The 22,052-nt window shown below is 29.2% G+C and overlaps 1 protein-coding gene across 4 annotated transcripts in view; it reads right to left on the reverse strand.

The window, feature by feature from the left end:
• Nucleotides 1-22,052, reverse strand: part of LOC121117912 (neural cell adhesion molecule 2) — a 236,131-nt gene that overhangs the window by 18,456 nt on the left and 195,623 nt on the right. For all 4 annotated transcript variants that reach the window (XM_071888648.1, XM_071888649.1, XM_071888647.1 and 1 more), the window contains 2 exons: nucleotides 12,918-13,062; nucleotides 12,696-12,826 (listed from right to left, as the gene is read on the reverse strand). In XM_071888648.1, coding sequence (XP_071744749.1) covers nucleotides 12,696-12,826; nucleotides 12,918-13,062 — 276 coding nt within the window. The remainder of the gene's footprint in view (nucleotides 1-12,695; nucleotides 12,827-12,917; nucleotides 13,063-22,052) is intronic.

Raw genomic sequence — 22,052 nt, forward strand, 5'->3', positions numbered from 1 at the left:
TCCCTTAGTGTACAAACCATAAAAAACTATTTAACCAAACGCTAGTGTAGTGGCGAATTAGAAAAAAAAAGGTATTCTTTGACAAAATTATATTTTTGAAATACATTTCTAAATGCAATTCCTGCTTGACATGTCTGAACGACTTATATGTATAAATTAAAAACCTATATAATTTAAAACCGATTCCTTGCTTGACACTAAGTGTCTTAAAATTCATTCAATATTTCCTTGCAGTTACTAAAATGTCATCCGTATCAAATGTATTAATCAGAAAAATCTTTTAGATTATAATAGTCTTGCATAGAAAATAAGGTAATTTTTTAATTGTAAAGAAGCTAGAAAAAAAATGTAAAAAGGTAATGTGGAGTTCGAGGCAAAAATTTTGAGTTCGATTTTTGAGAATTTGTTATATTATGTATAATGGGGTTTCTCTTTTTTAATCATCCAATTACTTTTCTGGAAGATAAGTAGTTTTTGCTGTCCTTTTTAGTGACACTTTATAGAAATTGGATTAATCATTGTAATCTATGTACAATGTACATACATATTCGACGTAGTCGATGTTCTGCATATAATTATTATACAAACATAAGTACATATATGAATAGTATTACATCAACTACTAATAGGACTCACTACATAGGGACTCTCAGTATCCGGGAATTTCTCTAGGGTTTAAACCTACGGGGAATCTTGTCTGTTGTTATTAAAAAAGTAAGTTCAATTTAATTGAATATCAGCCAACAAAACTACCTTGCTCAATTCTTACAATGTAATTATTTTTTTGCGACTGGAAACAGATTAAGAAATGCAAAAAGCAGGACCCGATGGTTCTAAAAAACAGCACGCCCATATTAGTTATAATTATACAAATAAAAACTATGAGTACAATAGATACTCCTGTTAAAATAATAATGAATAAAAAGCAAGTACTTCAAATATATTCCCACACCCTTAATCAATTAATGCCTTGGCATAGAGCATATTTATTCATGCACAAAAATTCCATCTCTAATAACAAAACAAGACAAAAGATGAACATGTTTATTGAGGAAAACCGATTGTATTTTTTGGCTCTTCCATTTTCTGTGGAGTCGGTAAACTGAAAAATAAATTTGTTTTTTCTAAGCTGCTGTTGTCATTATCATTTAATTATTTTCTACTACATACAAGCTGTCATTAATGTAAACGAAACAAACTGTTTGTCGCTGATTTAATCATATGTTAAAAACTGCTCGTCTCTAAAATAAATCTATTAATTCTCAGTATTACCATGTTGATTTTCTCTTTATTTTTTTAACACACCCAAAATGATCCAAATTAGCACATATTCTGAACCTATCAGAGTTCAAGGTGATGATTGTTTTCCCTATTGAGTCTCTTAAAGTAAAAATAACTTCAAAATGAATACTTTCATCTTAAAGCATAAAAAGAAGAACTAAAATAGCAAAGGATTTATTATTTAATAACGGGATCCGGTTAGTTACTTGTGTTTCCCGAAATACTGCTCAAATACAATTTCCCGGTAAATGAAACCCCCTAGTAGATACGTACATTCAGTCCTCAAAGGTATGCACGCTAGTTATATACAACCTAGAATGTTTTGAGGGGGGGGGGAGCTATGAATGTATTTTTAACCCTTTATACATACATAATATAATAATCATATATATATATACACAGAACACAAATATGGAATTCCAATAAGAAGAAATAACAATAATAAGAGAATCCTGCCTCTTTTTCTCTCTCTTTCTCTCTTCTACTCCTTTACCTTAATCCTTATAAAAAGATTAAGTTTCTTTATATATGAACATACAGACAGTTTGACTAGAGAGAGAGGAGGCTTTTTATATCTCTTTATACATATATAATATATATAAGATCCCACATTATGATTATCATTTGTGCATAATCGTAGAGGCATTTATTGTTTTATATGAATATCCTAGAGATACAAAAAGCCCCGATTTGGATCAAAAATGAAAAATCTATCATAAAAATTTCGTTCGTTTTCTTCTTTTAGTTTAAATTGCTATAGGAAATGAGGTTATTTTATTTTATTCTATTCTGCGAAAAGAAGGATTATTATCTATCTTCATCAAAAAAGGAGAGCAATCGATAGGTGACCCATCAACACAAAAGCAAGTTAGAAAGATTTTTCTCCAAATTGAGCTTTGATTATTAAATTTGTATTCTTCAACGGAATATTGACTATTTTTAAACCTTTGAAGACGTTGTAAATTCCACTCTAAGTAGAAAAAGTTCATTGCCACAATGAACTTAATAAGTAATTGATAACCTTTATTTGAACGGAAAATACCAGGGCCTAATAGGGTTTAATCGTCAAGAGCTATCAATTTGTGAAGGAGGACATGTTGAATAAAAAATATGGTTGAATATATTATTTTAACATATCCCAAATTCATTTTGAGTTGTCTTTTCTTGATTTAAAAAAACCACGTTTTTATATTTATTGATGTTTTGATTTTATATGTACAATTGGCATAAGAAATACATGAATGGGAAAGGATCACTTAAAAAAATAATATAAATAAAATCTTTAGTTTATGATTATCCCACTGCTAAAAACCTACCTAAACATTATACACATACTACTGATTAAAAACCACTAAATAAAATCTTTCAACAATTAGAATTCGGAAGACACATACACGCATATAACAAGAACCGAAACAGAACGAAAAAGAATAAGTAATTCACCCTTAACACTACATTTCGTCCCCATGGTATGACTATTTCTTGTGTCCCGAGTCATCAAAGTGAAGGTAGCATATCTTACAATATCTGAGATGATAACAGTTCTTATTTCCTCATTAGCTTAGGGCTCATAATTGGTCATTTTGCTGGCAATAAGAGTTTCGGAAATTCAACAATGCTCATTCCAACGCCTTTGTCTTTCCTGGAAATCCCTTTCGTTTTGAAAGTCCCAAGTACTAAATTACGTTTTTCGTAATTAAGTTAGGATATTACATGTTTTGGGTCCCCATTCTGTATATATTCATATATAACTATATTTTTCCCCCTGAACGAATTGTAATTTAAATGTTGCATATTATCCTCTTTATAGCAATAATTCAGTTTCTCCCGCCTTTTCCTTGCATCCTACAAAAATCCTATCCCTATGATGTCAAAAATGTATTGGACATATTTTCCTTTTTATATCTTAAGTGGGGGGCGTCTGCAGGGTGTGTGCTGGAGCCCCCAAATAAAATAATTTTTGGTTTTTATTAAAAAATTTAATATTTATTTATCAAATAATTTAAATTTTAGTGAATTTTGAAATTTTACTACAAAAAATTTAATTTTTGTAAACTGTTGTAGATTCTTGCAATTTTTTTCAACAAATTAAATTTTTTGAGAATAGCTTTACATTTTTGAAGTTTTTTCACAAAAAGATTTTTAATTTCTAATAAGTACCTATTAATTTTTTCCTCAAAAATTTATTTTTTTGTAAATAACTGTGGATAATTGAATTTTTTTTTGAAAAAATTTAACATTTGAAATTAAATTGTTGAATTTTGTAGAAGAAAATTCCAAAAACCAAGCCCCCCCAACAATATATATATGTATGCGGACGCCCCTGATCTTTGTTCAAAATTGCTTTCGTGTTAACTCACAACAACTTTATGGTCGTCGTCAGTTGCATAATTATACTTTTCATTCTCCTTTTCTTCATCATCAAAAAACTATTTTACATATCCATTCATCTTTATAAATGTATGCACAAACACAAGTCATCAAAGATCTTTGTTTTTAGATACCACAATGGCAAATGATGAAATAAGTGCAATTTATATTATATGTTTTTTTAATTTAATCCGACATGTAAAGTCAAAACACAAAAAGTGAGCGAAAGAAAGAAAAAAAAAAAACTGTTATAATTTACATGAATACAAAATGGTGGCAAATGCATACTTAAATGTTAGATCTGAAAAATAGATTTGAGGTTCATTGAAATTTTATATATTTCATATGTATGTACATTAGGGTTGTTGGTGCTTCAACCTAGTTCGAATTTTGATTACAGCTAGTGCATAAAAGTTTTCATGCAGCTGTTGCCATAGGGGCGGTTATGAGGGACTCTCCATGCAGTATTAGTGTATTGGCGCTAGACAATTTGCCATGAACTATTTTATCTCCGGACTTTTTGTCTTAGTCATTTTATCTCAAGGATAAGTCTTTATATTCGCCGTAATTTATGAATAAATGAGATCCATAGGTCGTTTTTGTTTATTTTTGCTTTAATGAATAAAATTAGTGTTCCCTTTGATTTTTTGATCAAATAACTTATGTATATAGCTATAAAACGCATTAAATGATTGTTTTCTGTAGGAAAAATGATGGAATAATACCCCACATTTATGACGCATACATACACCAACAAATCTCACTTTGTAATGAATTTAAAACAGAAAATTAATAATCATAATAAGAAAAACAAAAATGAAAAAACAACGATTCGAATAGAAGAAGTGCTTATCACTAGTCCGTTAGTAATCATCATTAGACATGATTAATACTAGAAAAGACTAATGGATTGACGAACAAGTATAATGTTAGACAAAAGAATAATTCCATTATTACTTCTACATACAACAAACATTTAACTCATTTTATAGTAATAAAATCAAAAATAAATAAAAAAGACAAATAAATCTCATTTATTTATATATTACGGCGGAATATCCTTAAAGCAAAATGTTCTGAGGGAAAATAGAGTAAGACCAAATTACAGGGTTACTTCGGAAAATGTGCACGGTGTAGTCTAATGCTGACATCTCAGAGAAAATGCAATTTTATTGTCTTACCAAGTGAAAACAACTTTTCAACACTAGCCTGAGTGGTTCCGCAGGAGGCGGCTTGAGGGCAGTAGGAATTTTTGCTCTTTAAATGTAATTTTTCAATTTACAATAACTTTGTCTTTTTGAAATTATTCTCCAAAAAATTTAATATTTGAAATTTTTTTTTTTTTAAATTAAAAAAAAAAAAATTATATTTGAAAATTAATTTTAGAACTTTTTTTCAAAAAATTTAATATCTTTAACTTTTTTCTCAATAAATGTAAGATTTGAAATTTTTTTTCAAAGTTATATGTTTTAGTGAATGATTGTGGACTTGGAAATGTTTTTCAAAAAAATTTTATATTTGAAATTAAATTTTTCACTTTTCTTTTAGAAAAATGTCATTTTCCAAATGTTTTCTTTATTTTTTTTGTAAAAATTACAAAAACCAGGCATTCGAAAAAAACTAATATATATATATAATCACCTAATTTGAATATGAAATTAAGTTATATCTTAAAGTCCTAAATAATTTATAAATACAGTCGAAGATAATTTAGTCATCATTCATGTATTCTACCAATTGCTACAACTTTCATTCATATGCACTCACACTTGTTGCGAGTTAACATAAAAGTACCTTGAAAAAGGAATATAGTAACACACAGCTCAATATTTTTATATTTTGCACAATTATAGGTTCTATATTCATATTTATATGGTTAGTTGAGATATCTAAGAATGTTAACTATAGTTATGAGACTTCATTTGATAAATAAACTTTATTTGTTCTACATATGGATTTTCAAATAAAATTCATCAATTTAATGTGATAAATAATTTTTGTTACTTCAAGTAGTGCAATTTTTAGTGACTTCAAATGGCTAATGACGATATTTAATCATAAAAGTTGAAGAGGATTCGAGGATATAAATGATATATCAGTGAACTGAGTATTTTGCTATGCAACAAAATTCAAGTCTTGGAACGTTTTCCCCATAAAACCCACAATCATTAATGTAATTGAAAACATAGAACACAAAAATGATCTTTAAAAATTTCAATTGTTGTAGGTTAGGCCTTTAAGGCTTTATTTTTAAAAATAACATTTCAGAGTATAATTCCAATTCAGAGCCTTATTTAAAATAAAATACTTATATAAATGAAAATTAAAGATAATTCCAAATTAAAAAAAAAAATTCCACCATTCGAAAGATAAAATATTTGAAAAGTTATCTTGAATACAGGTTCTACAAAATGTGCCTAATCATATACAAAAATCAAATAAAATAAAGGATCATACATTCTGTCAAATAAGTACAAGAAATGGTAAATTTAAATTGCCCACGCTGAAGGGATTTAAAAACAATTTTTTTTCTATGTCACAAGTACTTTCTTTCATTATGATGCCAAATTTAAGTACGATCTGTTGACCAGTTTGCTTGCAACAGCTGGATAAGTCAGTCGACCTCATTAGTGCTCCACGATTTTTACAATCCTCCATTCTGATTATTGTTGGCTTGTTTGCAAGTCCTACTCGTAGACCCACGTCTTATCACCAGTTATGATGCACTTCATGAACGCAGGGTCGAAATTCTTAGAATCAAGCATGTCCGAAGAGACTTTTTCACGGTACTGTTTTTGCAGAAAATTCAGTTCTTTTGGAACAAGCCGTGCAACGACGCGTCTCATGTACAAATTTTGAGTCGGAATGGCTCAAACTGACTTGTGAGATATGTTAAGGCAATGCAATAACTCCGTTAAGCTGGTATGACAATTTTATCTTTTACTATAAAATGTACTACTTTATACAACAATGTTGTATGCAATGTTTATAAAAAACTGTTAAAAAAATTTCAGGCAAAATTATAGGATATTTAAAATCTTAGTAAATATGAACTTTTTGCAATGACAATGAAGAAAAAACTTGTTGGAGTGGTTATGCTTTGGGATTATGTGGTAATTTTTACAGGATTTCAAGGGTAAATTACAAAAAAAAAATAATCGGTTGATTAAGTTTTGTTTTCTCTCTCAAATAGTTATTGAAATTGACTCCAAAAAATCCTAATATAGATCTCAGTCAATCCTTTTGGGAATGTATGTATTGATTAAATCAAATGTATGTATTTGGGTCAGTTCAAAGTACGACTTGATGAAGGACGAGGATTAAGTAAAATGAAGGTTACATAAAATATCACTTACCCTCATCTTAATCGCTGTTTGACTACTTAGTACGTACTTATAAAAAGGATTATCAAAATGTCAGCAGGATTTTTCCTTGATCATGGAATCATGACAAACATGTCATAGTTCTACAAAGCTTAAAGTATGTTTAATACAACATTGTAGACATGTTACTAACAAATGGAGTGATACAAAAAAATTCAACCATACTTACAGAAGTTTTTCTTTTCTTTAAAAAATAAAAAAATAAATAACCCCATGAACTAACTTCTTCTATAGCTAATTTCTCCAAGGAATTTAATTTTAGATGAATATTTTTCAAAGAACAGAGATACATTACTCATCTATATGAATTTTTTTCAAGTTTTTTTATTTCTAATACATTCAAAATTAACTTTTTAAATTTCTGTTCTAAAAATACTAGATTTTCATTCATGATCTAACATACCTCATCAATGACTAGTCAGATTTTGTGAATTTTAATTTTTTGTCTATTAACTTGGAGAATTTCATTGAATTATATCCTCTGACTGATCATTTTTTGGATTGTCGAATTTTTTTTTTCCTAATCATAATGAATATGATATAAAAATTACAAGAGTCTAATCGCAAAATTTTATACTGTACTTTGTCCATGTGTTTTGAACGGTAGTTTGTCAATTTAGAATTAGCTCTTGTTAAGTTCTGAGCAATTCCCGACAATTATTGGCCTACAACCTACTGATTTTGGACTTTTTTTTTTTTTTTTTTTTGGAGGAAAGGTTCGAAATACAATAAAACCAATGACTAGAACGTGTGATGTTATATTGTGAGGAAGAGTGATAAACTGTTTCAAGTCTTGTCTCAGACGAAGTTTAAAAATAATTCATTGCTTATCTAAGAAATAAAGGACATTTTGCAATCAACGAAATTTACAGCCCTTGATTTAATTATTTGGATTTTTTGTTGTGTTGGCTTTGAGTTATAAGTTATAACTATCTAGGTTGAGTAATTGAATTTTAAGTCGAATTCGGATTCATGAGCTTTTTATGTCGAGTAGAGTTTGAGGAGTAGAGGTGAAATATTTTTCTTATCAAATTGATCTAATCTAAGTTCAACAATTAAGTAGGTTTGACTAACACAATAAGACAGTCAATTATTATACAAATTATGTAGGTACTTTAGTAAACATTTATTTGCATAATAGGAAATTATTTCAAATAATTGCATTTATATAATAACAACATGCCAAAAATTTAATTAATTTAGTATTTAGTTTAATGTATACTGTATAGTTGCTAACATCTGACCCCATCAGTACCCTATTAGGAAATACCTTCTTCCTCCTCAGCAAAATTGCTGGAATGCATAAATCAGGGGCGTTTGCAGAATTTTATTTGGAGGTGAAGGGCGAGGCATGGTTTTTGGATTTCTTTTTTGCAAAAAAATGTAAACAAATTTCTAAAAAAATTTCAAAAATCTATAGCTGTTCATAAAAAATTCCAATAATGATTTAAAAAAAAAAAAAAACTTCAAAAGACCACAGCTTTTCACAAAATAATCATTTTTTTGGATTTTTTAAAAAATATCATAGTTTCAATTTTTTTCTGGCATTGTTTTCTCCAATATTTTTGAGTTTAGTCTAGATTGCAAGTTTTTTTAGTTCAAGTAATGCTCAAATCCAATACTAATTTTTGTAAAATATCTAATTATGCCCAAGATAATAATACAAATATTATATTTATGGTAGTCATTAGATAAAAAGATGCACATATATGCAATTTTAAAAGAGTTTATGCATGCATCATGCAGTTATATTCATTACCTGCAAGGAATTGTAATATATTTGCTTACAAATTATAGCTTATGTAGAATACTGACAACTCTATTTGATTTCTAAAGAATAAAAATAGCATCAAAAAGAGACTAGGTATGTATGTTTAATGAACCTAAGTAATATATCATTTTCCCTATCAAGCACGTAGAACTTGTTATACAATGTTTCATTTGACAAATTTGTAAATCAATAAACTAACCTTTTTTTTATATCAAATCTATAAAACAAGCCTCATTAGTCAGAAAAGTCAATTAAAACGACTCCTACACTAACTCTTCTCTTTACGAGAACATAAATATATCAATAAACGACAGCCTTCCATGTATGAACAATTATGTTAAATGAAGAACACACATATCAATCAGCGTATGTTACTTCTCATGTTGAAATACATATTCATCGGGGCGTTCTAGAAACACATATAATTGTTGAATCAATTGCAAAAAATTTGTCGTACATAAAATTGAGGCGAAAATGAGAGTCAACATAGGCATAAGTAGATGGAGCCTCAAATTATCAAAAGTTTTATCCTGTAATGTCCAAAATGTTAACTCCCTCCAACTTGTCTTCTTTGTCCAAAAGTTAAGAAAAATATAGAAGAACCTCCAATCCTAAATAATCTTCCCTCTACAGCCAACTAAATATAAATATTTAAATAAAAAACGATCTGCGGTCTCTTCTATAATGATTTATGTTTCTATTGTTTGAATAGTTTAGTAATTTTCCATATACGTCCTGTTATCATTGTAAATTTCCTTGGATAAATTATGATATTTATATATTTGAATAAATACACTTTTTTAAAATAAAATGCATTGTAATTTTTTTTTTCAAATATTAAAATTTACACACAAAAAAAATTCAGGTATACTCAACAAAATTGGAGTACAGCCATCACCCTTCATCATAAAGCATCCAAGATTTTAACAATTTCCTATTACCTTCCCTAACCTTCACTGTAAAATCATATACAAGGGGTCCCCGCTTATTGCAGGTTATGGGAACAAGAAAAATCCGCGTTGTAAGGAGGCATTTTTTTAAATATGGTTATTACAACAATTTATTAATAATATATTATTTAAAATAATGTATGCAACAGATATAAAATAAATGTATAATTTTTTCTTAATCGGGTATAAACGAACTCGTCCATAACTGCAAAAATTCTTGTTTACCTCATATATATACATAGTTCATTATAATAACATAAAAAAACACTAAACGATGGGAATATACTGGACAATATGGGGAGTTAGAATAATTCCAAACACCACGTTATGCAAAACCTACGGTGTTCCTATGGATACCTCCTATATTCATAATGGGCTGTCATGTTTTATAAATTTGAAAAATTAAGATTCTTATTCATTTCTAAGAACAAAAACTGTTTTATAAAACTCGCTCAAAATCGAAGATTTGGATTGAATTTTTGAGTTGTTAAAAGTTGAGAAAATTAGATAATCCAAATTTTTTTTTTGTGGATAATCATACCAAAAATAAATAATGTTCTCGAAATAATACCTTCAAAGTCATGCTATTTTTCAAAAAACATATAGTTTAGTTTTTGCACCATTTCGATGACAATACATTTTCATTAATGGAAGGTGTAATAAGTAATACATTTAAATTTTTGTTCTTTTGAATGTGCTATTCATAATATATTTTAAATTGATTCAACAAAGCTATTGAGCCCAAATATTGACAAGCTAGCCTATGCAAGAATTCGGAAACTAATGTGTCAAATACATATGGCAAAATAGAGTTCTATTATATACTATTTTTTTTTTTTTTTCTGAGTAACACCTGGGTAATTTAGTGTCCAGGCCTGGTTTTTTCAGTCACGCCACATACCACAACATCAACAATTTCTAATCATTTTTTTTATCAGCTTTAATTTCTCTTTAAATAGTGTTTGGAATGTTGATTTGTTGAGCTCAAATTATCTCTCGTTATTGAGTTTTTAATATATCTACTGTTTAATAGAGAATAATTAGTAAAAGTGAAAACATTGGGGATTTTTTTTAGTTAAAAGCATAATTCCTTTTATTTTTTTTTTTTTTTTTTCGGGGGGGTGCTACAGCTCTTTCAAACCTACCCCTGAACTACCTCTCATTTTTGACATAATATTAGATGTTTTAAAATTGAATAAATTATTTTTGGGTGAAATGAAAGGCTTTATTTAACACGAGTAGTAATAACAGGCATTGCTCGTAGTATGGAGTTGCCAAACAGTAAAACTCTCCCGAAAAAAATATAGGAGATAATTTTGCAAGAAATCTTGAGTGTTACTCATATTTTTGTATTCGGCACACTCACAAGTAGTTACTCAATATTTACAATTTCTCTCTTCAAAAATGAAAGTATACTAATAACAGCTTGAGAAAAAAAAATGACGTAATGACTGATGAACCTGGGATTACTCTAGTCTCTATAGCACTACCTCGTTGAGCATTAACTACAAACACTCGATTCTACATGGGAAACGTCAGCAAGATAGTATTAACATGACAAATTTGTTATTTCTTAGATCAAAAATATGAATATGATATACCTCAGGGAACACTTTATACTTTCGATAATAGATGTAAGGTTTTTGCAAAACTTTTTCCGATCAATATATAAAACCTTCATAATCAATCATATCCTTTACACGTCGCCTGAAGGGTATAAAGGATGTCATGAAAAACTCCTTTGATAAGTTGTCCTATGCAAACACTATAGAGGACTTCAGCGAGACCACAATTGGGTGTGAGATCCTGTTGGTTTCCCTTTTCTAACGTACCCCGTATACAAAAGTCCAGTGGGCTCCAATCTGGGGAGGAAGGGGCCATATCTCTTAGGATCAGAATCGAGCCATGTTGGCTACTCATAACTTTTTTCACTTGGTGAACGTGTCAGAGGAGGCACCGTCCAGAGTAAACACGCAGTTACCCTCCGGGTAGTTGGCCTTCAGCCCTAACAAGATGGGATGTACCTAACCACTTTATAGTAGGCCTCCTGGTAGATTTTATGTCCAGCCTTGAAAAAGAAAGGAGGCATCTTCTTTCCGTCAGAGGCCAAAACGCAAAGGACCATTGTTCAGGCTCAATATTTGGTGGGGTAAACTCCTTCAACCTCTGCTTTTGTTTACACATATTGTGAAATGAATCATTTGTGAAATCTTCTTGTCCGAGAAAATTTTCATAATTGACTCATTTTCCTTAATTTATGTGAGGATTTTCTTGCACCTCTCGAGTCTCCTGGCTTTCATGCCCTCTGTCAGAAGGTGGCATGGGGTGCTTTATAGCCCTTTTGATAGTCCTAAGAGCCACAGAGAATTCGTTGGCGAGGCGATTAATCGACTTAGTGGGATCCTCCTTTCTATTCTTCTCCAAACTTAAAAATAACTATGTATCCCTCTTTATATTATGTCCTCCACTTCTTGACATCCTGGAAAGGTCTTATCCATTTTTTTCATCATGGTCAACTGAAAAATCATGCTCCTAGAACCCTTAATAATGTACGTAATCTTTATCACATCAACTCCCTAATCTAGGAGATCTGAGATACACTTCCTTTTTGCTTGTTGCTCGCTCGTGATGATGAAATGACTAGATGATTAGTGAAGTTTGTTAATATAAAAAGGCAGGTGGGAACAGAATATAAAAAAATAATCACTAAACCTATTCATAGTAATGAAAAAATAGACATTAATTAACAGTCCACGTTTTGCTGCCTTACCCTATATCTATATATATATATATTTTTGAGAGAAGGGAGAGGGAGGTCTTGGTTTTAAATAATTGAATGTATATTAAATAAAGGCTTTAAAGAATATTAATGTACTTTTTTTTACTACACTCAACTTAAGTAGCAGTTATGTACATACATTATAAGTAAAACAAACTTACACCATGGACCCATTGAATCTTCTTTACTGAAGGATTAGACTCAATATGACACTCAAAATATACATCCGCACCTTCTTTAATATCTTCCGCATTGAGGGATCTTCCCAATCTCAGAGATAAGGATGGAGGATCTAATAAAAAGGCAATAAATAATGTATGATACATAAATAAATTTGCTGCATTCAATTACGTTAATAGATCTTTGTAAAAAGAAAAACTTACACATAACAGCAACTTGAACCACGTCTTCAATGGCGGAGTTGAGTATGTTGGGATTCTCTGCTCGGCACGTGATGCGATATCCGTTTTCATCCTGAGCGGGTATGTAAGTATACACGCTCCTTGTTTCACCGCCCTGAGTCTGTGTCTGTAAGGGAATAAGTGGAAATGACGATGATATTAATTTGTATTTTTTTATAAATACAGAATTACAGCTTAAAATCCTCGTTTCCCTTTTCCAACTATGTAAGGGAGCCAAGGGACAGTTGTAAAATCAGGTGTCTAAAGCTATTTACATAAGAATAAATTATTCGGAAAAAAATTTGAAAAATTAAATTTTAAATTTAAAAAACAAAAAATTCAAAAATCCATAGCTTGTCATAAAAAATTCAAAAATTATAGTTATTCTGAAAAAAGTTTTGGCTTTTCTGAATAATTGGCACGAATGACGATTTTTTTTTACGAATGAACAAAAATTTGTTGATGTCTTTATAAAAATGGTCACCTTGAAAACAGAAGAGTTGCAACAGTGCCTTTTTCTCTATTCTAATCCCCTTAAATGTACATCATAACCTATTAACATAATATAAATTATTTTACAAAAAAAAAAATATTTTTTATTTATTTTTCTTCTAGATAAAAACTGTTTTTGAGGGGTAAAAGTAATTTTTTTTATTATAATTATTTTTTTATCCTGCAGTCAGTTTATCATTATTTAAACTGTTAATTATTTTAATCCGTTAATATAATATAGTCATTTCAAAGCTCACTCTTACAGAAGATAATTCAAAATCTCTAAAACTCATTACAAATGGATCAGTTGTAACAATTTTTGTAATTTTCCTTACATTGTTAATTCATTGGTATCATTTTATCCAATAGCATTTTACACCAAGTATATATTTTTAGCCAGAGTGGGAGGTTAAACAGGTTTTAAAAGAATAGATATTAGATGTAGTAAAAAAAAATCAATTTTTTAATTGTATTTTTTTCCTATTAATCTTTGTCTCCATGGCAATCAAAACAGTGCTTACATGAAGGTAAGACTCAACGATTTCCATTGATTATATTATATATCGAAACAGAACAGACGTGTAACCAAAATTGCACGTGATTGGAAGTTATAGTATCAGGACCATAAACACTATTCATATTTTCATACACCTAGCTTGTGTTTTAGCCTTTATCGATTATAAACTGTAAAATATTGTTTATTTTCTATTTGCTGTTATCTATCTTTGACACGCTTTAAAACAATAATAAGACAAAAAATCACAAAACTTTCTTGAAAGTTATTTTTAGTACAAAATCTTATATTTGTAACATCATCTAGCGTAAAAATATAACACACATATAGAACGCGAGACACACATTATTAAAGCCATTTTTTAGAAAAATTAGGGATTTTGTTTAACTACAACATTTATATCCTATTTAAAACACTCATCAATAGTAATCTATAGGTAATATAATTTTTTGTATTTTAATCTACTATGATAGATAAAAATTTATTAATTCAATACTTTGAAAGTTTAGTTTCATTTTAATATATAAAACTGCCGTTTCTGTCTACAGGAAGAAGTCACATTCAAATACAATTTTCTGGAAAAGTTATTGAATAAAATGGTACATCAATATACGTAAACAATAGCAGACATATGTAGATATGTTATCTTAAAGTTTGGGGAGTAAAAAGTAACCCATCTTGGAGTAATTGCAGCATAGCCAAATGTGATACAACTCTTCCTGGCCCTCCCTACAATAAATACAGAATTACAGACATAGAGCCCTCGTTCCTCTTTGGAACTATTTACTGTTCCACATATTATAATATCATATATATGAGAAGTTATTATGTTTTGTAAATACTCTAGAAAAATTACACACATATTATGAATGAATAAATGAATTAATAAAAGGCTACTACATATATAACATCAACAACCATTTCAGAATGATAATTTATTACATCATACATACAATGGAAATGTAAAATAATATACATACATATAGTCGTAAAAGCGAACCGCAAAATGGAAAATAGAAATTTAATAGCATTTACATAATATATTTTCATGGTTTTATCGACGGCTATAGAATAGGAACCGTTGAAGGGGTTGTTGTGCACAAGTTGCAACCCAAAAATGAGAGGAATAATTTTAAATGAAGTATTTAGAGTCCTACATGTGCCGAGGATAAATCAGTAATTTAATATTCAATGAATTGTTGATATGACATGGTTGAAGATTTGACACCGGTTTCACTGCCAAAAGTATAACCAAAAAAAAAAATATTACAGGTAGAAAATAAAACATTGCTAATTGTTTAATAAGTCTTTTCAAGTCTAAAAATGTTTGAAAAGTAAGATTTTTTAAGTTTCAATCCTGTATTTTGTGTTGTTTTGTACAGAAATTTGAATTTGTGACTAACTTCCCCTAACATGACAGTTTTTGTGTAACAAAAATTTTGAAATCCCAAATTTGTAGACCTATAGAATCTAAAATGTACATGAAAAAAACCATTATTTATATTCAAATCATAAATAGTAGCCAGGACTAAAAAATTTAACTGCTGTTTATTTGTTTCTTCCATAACTTTTGTTCAATGGCCGTTTAAAAAATATGTCTCAAGTGTGAAAAACGGAATCAAAATTCAAACTTTTAGATAAATTCCTGGCTTTAGGCAGCCATATCTGCTGATAAGAATGTACGACAAGCTTGATTTACTTTTATTGGAAATTTATTAACCTTTAATTTGATAGCTAATTTATACTATTTCTTGTACAGGCACTTTTAATAAAAATTAAAATACCAATTTTATTGACGTTGAAAAAATAAAGTCAGTCATTAAAAATGGATGGTATATAATTTTTTTTGGAGTTATCTACTTGGTTATTTGATCGTTTGTACTTGAAATAGTATAATTTAGGCTGATGTATTTATTTTTTCCCTACCAGCTGTAGTATTGCCGAATATATATTTTTTACGATTTATGCATTTAAAGTTTTATTCAAAATTTCGCATTACGAGAGGCCTCAACCAAAATACGGAATGTGCCATATTAGTGAAAACTTATCGATGATGCCCCGGATATACTTCTTCTTGAAAATGACACCCAATTTGAGTCAAGCTACTTAATACTTCTGTAAATTTTTTTTTACGAAGGAACATAAACTAGATTTTTGAGCAAAATATCCATATTTCGGAACGCGTGATATTGTGCAATCATATGACCAGCAGCTATATGATATTGAGTAAATCAATATCCAATTTGTCACAGAATAATGACACGTTCTCAAAACCACAAATATTTGACTAATTGATTCATTTGTAGAGCTTGAAAATGCTGAAAATATATTTTTATTTCCGTGAGATTTGACATACCTTTACAAAAAAATGAGTATATTTAAAAACCATTGCATGTTTTGTATTTCTGATTTCAGATTTGAAGTTGAGATACAATTTTGGTTAAGAAAACATAAGAATTCCAAACTTTTTATTTTACAAATTTGGGCAGGGAAACTTGGGTCGAACCTCAAATCATGTCATACATCTATATATACCTATTAAAGACAAAGGTTGAAAAATGAAGTTGAGTAAATGATATTTTTAGACGCCCTTAGTATGATTTCATAAACTTAATGTAAAAGTGGATTACAATTTTCATTAATAACAGCTTATATATTGTCACGTATAAACATCTTCACACTGGGACTTGAGTCCAAAATTTTAGACTAAATAATTGTAATAAAATATCTTTGCTTTTGATAATAGTATAGTTTCTATTTAAATAGCATGAACATTTTCATTTCTTTTGTTTAGACAAATGCTGTCACGGTATCAATATTTTTGTACAGGTTTTGGTACAGAAATGTATCAGTATTTCTGTAGATTTTTATTCTTTTTCGACTAACAATATAAAATATAAATGTATTTGACTGTAATTAACTAGCACGGACAGGTCGTTTGCAGGATTTTTGTTTGAAATGGTTGCTGGGTTCATAAATTTGAGTACATTATGTATAAATTATAATTGGATATTATACTGTGAATTAATTTTAAGTGTTTTGTAATACATAACAAAGTTCAAATGCCCGCTGTTATATATTACTAAATACCTAAAAAAGTAATTTTAACATTTCAAAATGAAATGATATGAAGTTAAATTAAAAGAGTCTTCTTATACAAGTAATAACTTGTACAGACCTCAACAACTTGTTCAAATTAAATTATCGACCAATATTTACTTTTTGCATTATCCTGTCAAAAGTGTTCTAAATTCTTCATCTAATTTTTGGGATTAAATGTTTGTTTTTATTTCTTCTAGACCCATTTGGATCAATATTTCGGTCGAGACCGTGGACCGTTATGAACACGGTTTCGAATTGAATACCTTTTCTGTTTCACTTTCTCGACCGATTTTCTCCCCTTTCTCCGTAATACGAGTTATACATACACACATGGAATACATGAAACTTTATATGACGTCATTTTGTCAATGTACACCATTTAGGAAGCACTCAAAACGTTATCAATAATTCATCAATAAAATCAGTTTTGACCTAATTTTAAATTATATTGATATTTAAAGTGAGGCTGAACTACACCAATTGCTTCCTTGGGACACATATAAATCGATTTTTTTATGAGATCGGTCAAGACCAAACTCCTGAAAATATCTGAATTAGTTTGATCCAAAAAAAGTTATCACGGTCTCAGACCGGTATAGGATATTCAAACCGAACCCCAACACTAGTAGGTACATAATTTTCAGAAGCTTTTTCTGGAAGATTATTTGATATTTTAATTGAGCGAATCATGCGTCCACAATTCCATCAATGGTCTATGAATGATATTTGGAAATATTTTTATGGATCATGGATCTACGTAGTAAATTAGTCATCATAACTGAAATATTTGTTTATATATTTGTTAGTGCGAAAAACACCCCCTTGAATATGAGAATTATCTGACAATGACTTTAACAATTCCATTCATTAAATCACTTATGTGTAAGATTCGTATATTGTACAGCTATTTCCTGAAGGACAAAGTTCTTATAAGTTTTCAATACACATAAAAACATAATTTACTATGTTTTTCCGAAATTAAATCATTTTGAAAACAGAGTACTATTTATCAATAAAAGTACTTTTTTATTGAAAATTACATCCTCGACAGGAGAGCAACACCTGGGGCAGGTTTTCTGGATGTATTTATTGAACATCTGGTTCAAGTGTTCCATGATGTCGACGTTGAACTCGTATAAATTGCAGTGAGAGGTATTAACAATCTTCTCTTCCAAAATGCAGTATTCCAGAGGATTTGGATCAGGTGATACTTGGGCTAGAAGTACTTCCACACAAACTTATTGGCTTTGGGAGATGTAGGAGATGTTTCCTCATCCTGAGTCCATACATAACTTCACTCGGCGTAATTGATCTTCAACTTCGATAAGACAGTCCACCGCAAAACCATCTAGAAGATCTTTGTATCAACTTTGTTAGTGTTTGAAGAAATATTTGTCCATATTTTTATAATCAGACGCTATGCCGCCCCATAAAAATGACCTGAACTGTTGAATACTTTGTTCTGAAGGTCCTCTTGACCTCTTTAGGTGATCTTCCTACGAATTTGTCATTAATCTCTACATTACATATATTCTTGCCCACTAAAATTTCAGCATTCACTGGATCAGATACCCGTTATCTTTTTTCTTGCGGAGCACTCATTTTTCGTCTCATTCCAAAAAACTTAAATTTAGAGCTGAATAAAAACGTCTTGCTTGTCATCTGATTTTTTTCCAATTCATCCTTCATATAAGGCTAGAATCGAATAAAACTGCGCTCAAAAATTACTCTGAAAAGATTAAAAATTGATACTAAAACAAGGACTAATAAAAATTTAAAAAAATTTCTAAAGCGTTGAGGACCCACCTAAGAAAATAATGTATGAGTTATTGATCATCTAAATACCTTTAATCTATTTGTACATCATTCCATAAAATAACTACATATAATATAAATCTATTACATGTCATAAAAATTTTATGTACTATCTTTTGCATGAGATCATTCATGCTTCATCTTAACCCACTGTTTACCTATATATTAAATGTATTTTTGATCAATCTTTATTTAATCACCTACTTGAATTAAGTATGATCCACAAAAGTTAAAAGTCATAATAATGTGTTTCTTGTGATTCCAAAACAATCGCTAAAGGCTTAAAGAATGAAGTGAAGAATTTCTTTTATTTAAAAATGAAGTCTATAAATAAACACTATAATACGGGGTGCAGTAATGTTACTTTCATTTATCCAATGAGTGGCAATCAGGCTTTAGAACTAGTAGCAGGGTATGTGGAGTATAAAGTCTTCTTGGAAATACTGTCAGTCACTACCACACATTGGAGTAGGGAGGAACGTGCGTTTGCCATCAAAAATAAACTATGCGAGAAAATTGTTTGACATAACATTGTTACAGATTAAACTAATTTCAATTTAGCTTCTGAGCTATTTATGGGGCAATTTAGGAAAATCAGTTGAATTTCTAATAAACAAAAAAATACCGATTTTTTCAATTCATTTTCATTTTAGAATGTTACAAAATTCTTTTTACGCAAAGCTTTTCACAAAAAATCATGAAAGAGAGCTAAAATTAATACCATCAGATCGAATGTAATGCAATAATTATAAATTACTTCAGTTTGTACAAATCAGATTATTGAAACCGTATTTATTCCGAAAAACAAAAACAACAACAACATTTATTAGACCATTGCAAAATCGTAAATTACTAATTATCTAGTTAATTAATGATCTATAACTATAAAATAAGGTATGTTGTTAATAAAATTGTGCATTATTTAGTATTTAATAACAATCCTATAAATGATAAGTAATTTAAAAAGAGAAGCATAAATTTGGTCGTATCTGTAATTTGGGACGTCACCTTTTGATATAATTTTCAAAACTTTGTAAAACAAAAGCTTTATGTATGTATTATCATTATGAAAAAAAACTTTACTGATTAATAAAACTTGGTTTATTGCTTTTTGAAAAAGGAAATTATATTGCCGCATGGTCAAAGTCATGTTACAAGTCCTACTGGCTACCTATGTATGTGTATAGATATGCATATTGTCGCATGCAGTTGATTAATAGATTAAAGTCTGACACTTATTTTATGCATATATATTCGTAGGTATCTAGTGCATTCCAAATATGGAAAAAGTAATAAAGATACATTTGAAGAAAGAGCTTTTGCACCTCAATGCCATGATGAGACAACAAGTTTTCAATAATATAATTAGTCATCATCTGGGTCCATATTTAAAAAAAATGCTACTGGAAATATTGCCAGAATCAATTAATAATTTGAAAAGCTTGGATCCTTAGAACATATGAAGTTATGCTAATCGGGAGGATTTTGGCAATATCCAACAAAAAGAAATGGAACAATAACATAGTAACCCTAACATTGAAGAATGTTTTGGAAGATAATAGCTTAGCTGTCATGACTTTTTATTATATCAGCTACAAGCAGCTGTGCCGAAGGGAGGATGGAAATAAATTAGGCAAAAATTACTCCAATGTCGATTCTCAATTCTACTCTGAGTGCAACAACGACTTACAATTATAATTCCGTAACATCTCTTCACGGTTACTCTCCATCTTTTATGAGCACACGTAAATGTTCAATCCGGTTTCGTATATTTAATGATAGTTTGTTTGTAGTAGAAAAGGAAGTTCATCCCCGAGGAATAAATAATAATGACAACAGCAAATGGAATAAAAATTCACTCCTCAGTTTGCCAACTACAAAAAACGGACGAGCTAAAAATTATACCCAATTTTTTTCACAAAATTAGTCAATACGAGTATATAGTTTAATACTACAACTTTAGAGGCTCAATGTTAGAGTGTCGTCTGATAGTTGAATATATTTTCTGTAAAATTCATTATACTAAAAGAATATTTAAAAATCACTGGAGTGAATAACTTTATAAAACTTTTCAGGATTGATGGACTACATACGGGGATCATTATATTATATTATGCATATTTTATAATCCATTTATGAAACTTTTATCGATCCATGGAGTTTTTATGCGGAATGGTTTTACCGAGAGCGGATCCTGGGACTCTTTTCATTATCATTTTAAATTTGATTTTTTTTATAGAAAATTATAATAAGAGACCCATTTTTTATTTATCTCAAATTTTATTTTCCCTATAAAAAAAATTATTTGTTTCTTGCTTTCTTTACAGTTTTAAGACATTTCAGAAAATGAATCTGAATCTTCATTATTATTTCTTATTGTGTCTCCATTTAGTTTTATTATTTTATTTTATTGCATACTATCTTTGTTTTTTAGATTATATAATATTGATTAACTAGGCCTTAGTGAAGTGGGATTTTCTAAACCCAAAATTGGATAAAATTGCTTCAAATCTGTACAATATATATTTTATTACTGAATTTTTTCTAATCCAGAGCTCTTAATTTTGTTTGCTTTTAATTTTTTTTTTTGCTCTTTCTATTTTCTTTTTTTCAATTATAGGTGACGCATTGCTACTAATGTCATATCAGCTGTTATTCTATTTATCACACTCAACCTAATCAAAATTAATCTGTATAGTTTTAGTACCTAAAATTTTTTATAAGTAATTAATATTTCATGGAAGTTTTTATAAAAAATGAAATGATAATGTTTTAGATATAATAATCACAAATTATATCTTTTTTGATACCCTATCTAACAGTGTTAAGATTAATTGTAAAAAAGATTGTACCTTTCCTCCTTGTCTTTATATGGATGATATAATTGTCACATAATGAAGTTTGCTTAAATATGTAATTTTAACCCTACTTGATTAACTACGTAAAAAACTAAACAAGGGTTAATAATTTGATATTTGTTCTACGTCGGGCAGTAATTATGTAAAAGTCAGCTTACTCAATTTCTTAATTCTATGGTTCTTGTTATTAATGGTATTTCATGTCTTTGTATTCAAAATTAGATATTTACTTGTACGTGAAATTGGAATGTTTTTTCTCTCCATTTTATTGAACTTATGTTTCACTTTTCTTGTCTACGTAACTACATAAATAGAGACAAAAATAGACATCCCCTT

This window comes from Lepeophtheirus salmonis, chromosome 5 (assembly GCF_016086655.4).
Source record: "Lepeophtheirus salmonis chromosome 5, UVic_Lsal_1.4, whole genome shotgun sequence".
NCBI classification, from domain to species: Eukaryota; Metazoa; Arthropoda; class Copepoda; order Siphonostomatoida; family Caligidae; genus Lepeophtheirus; species Lepeophtheirus salmonis.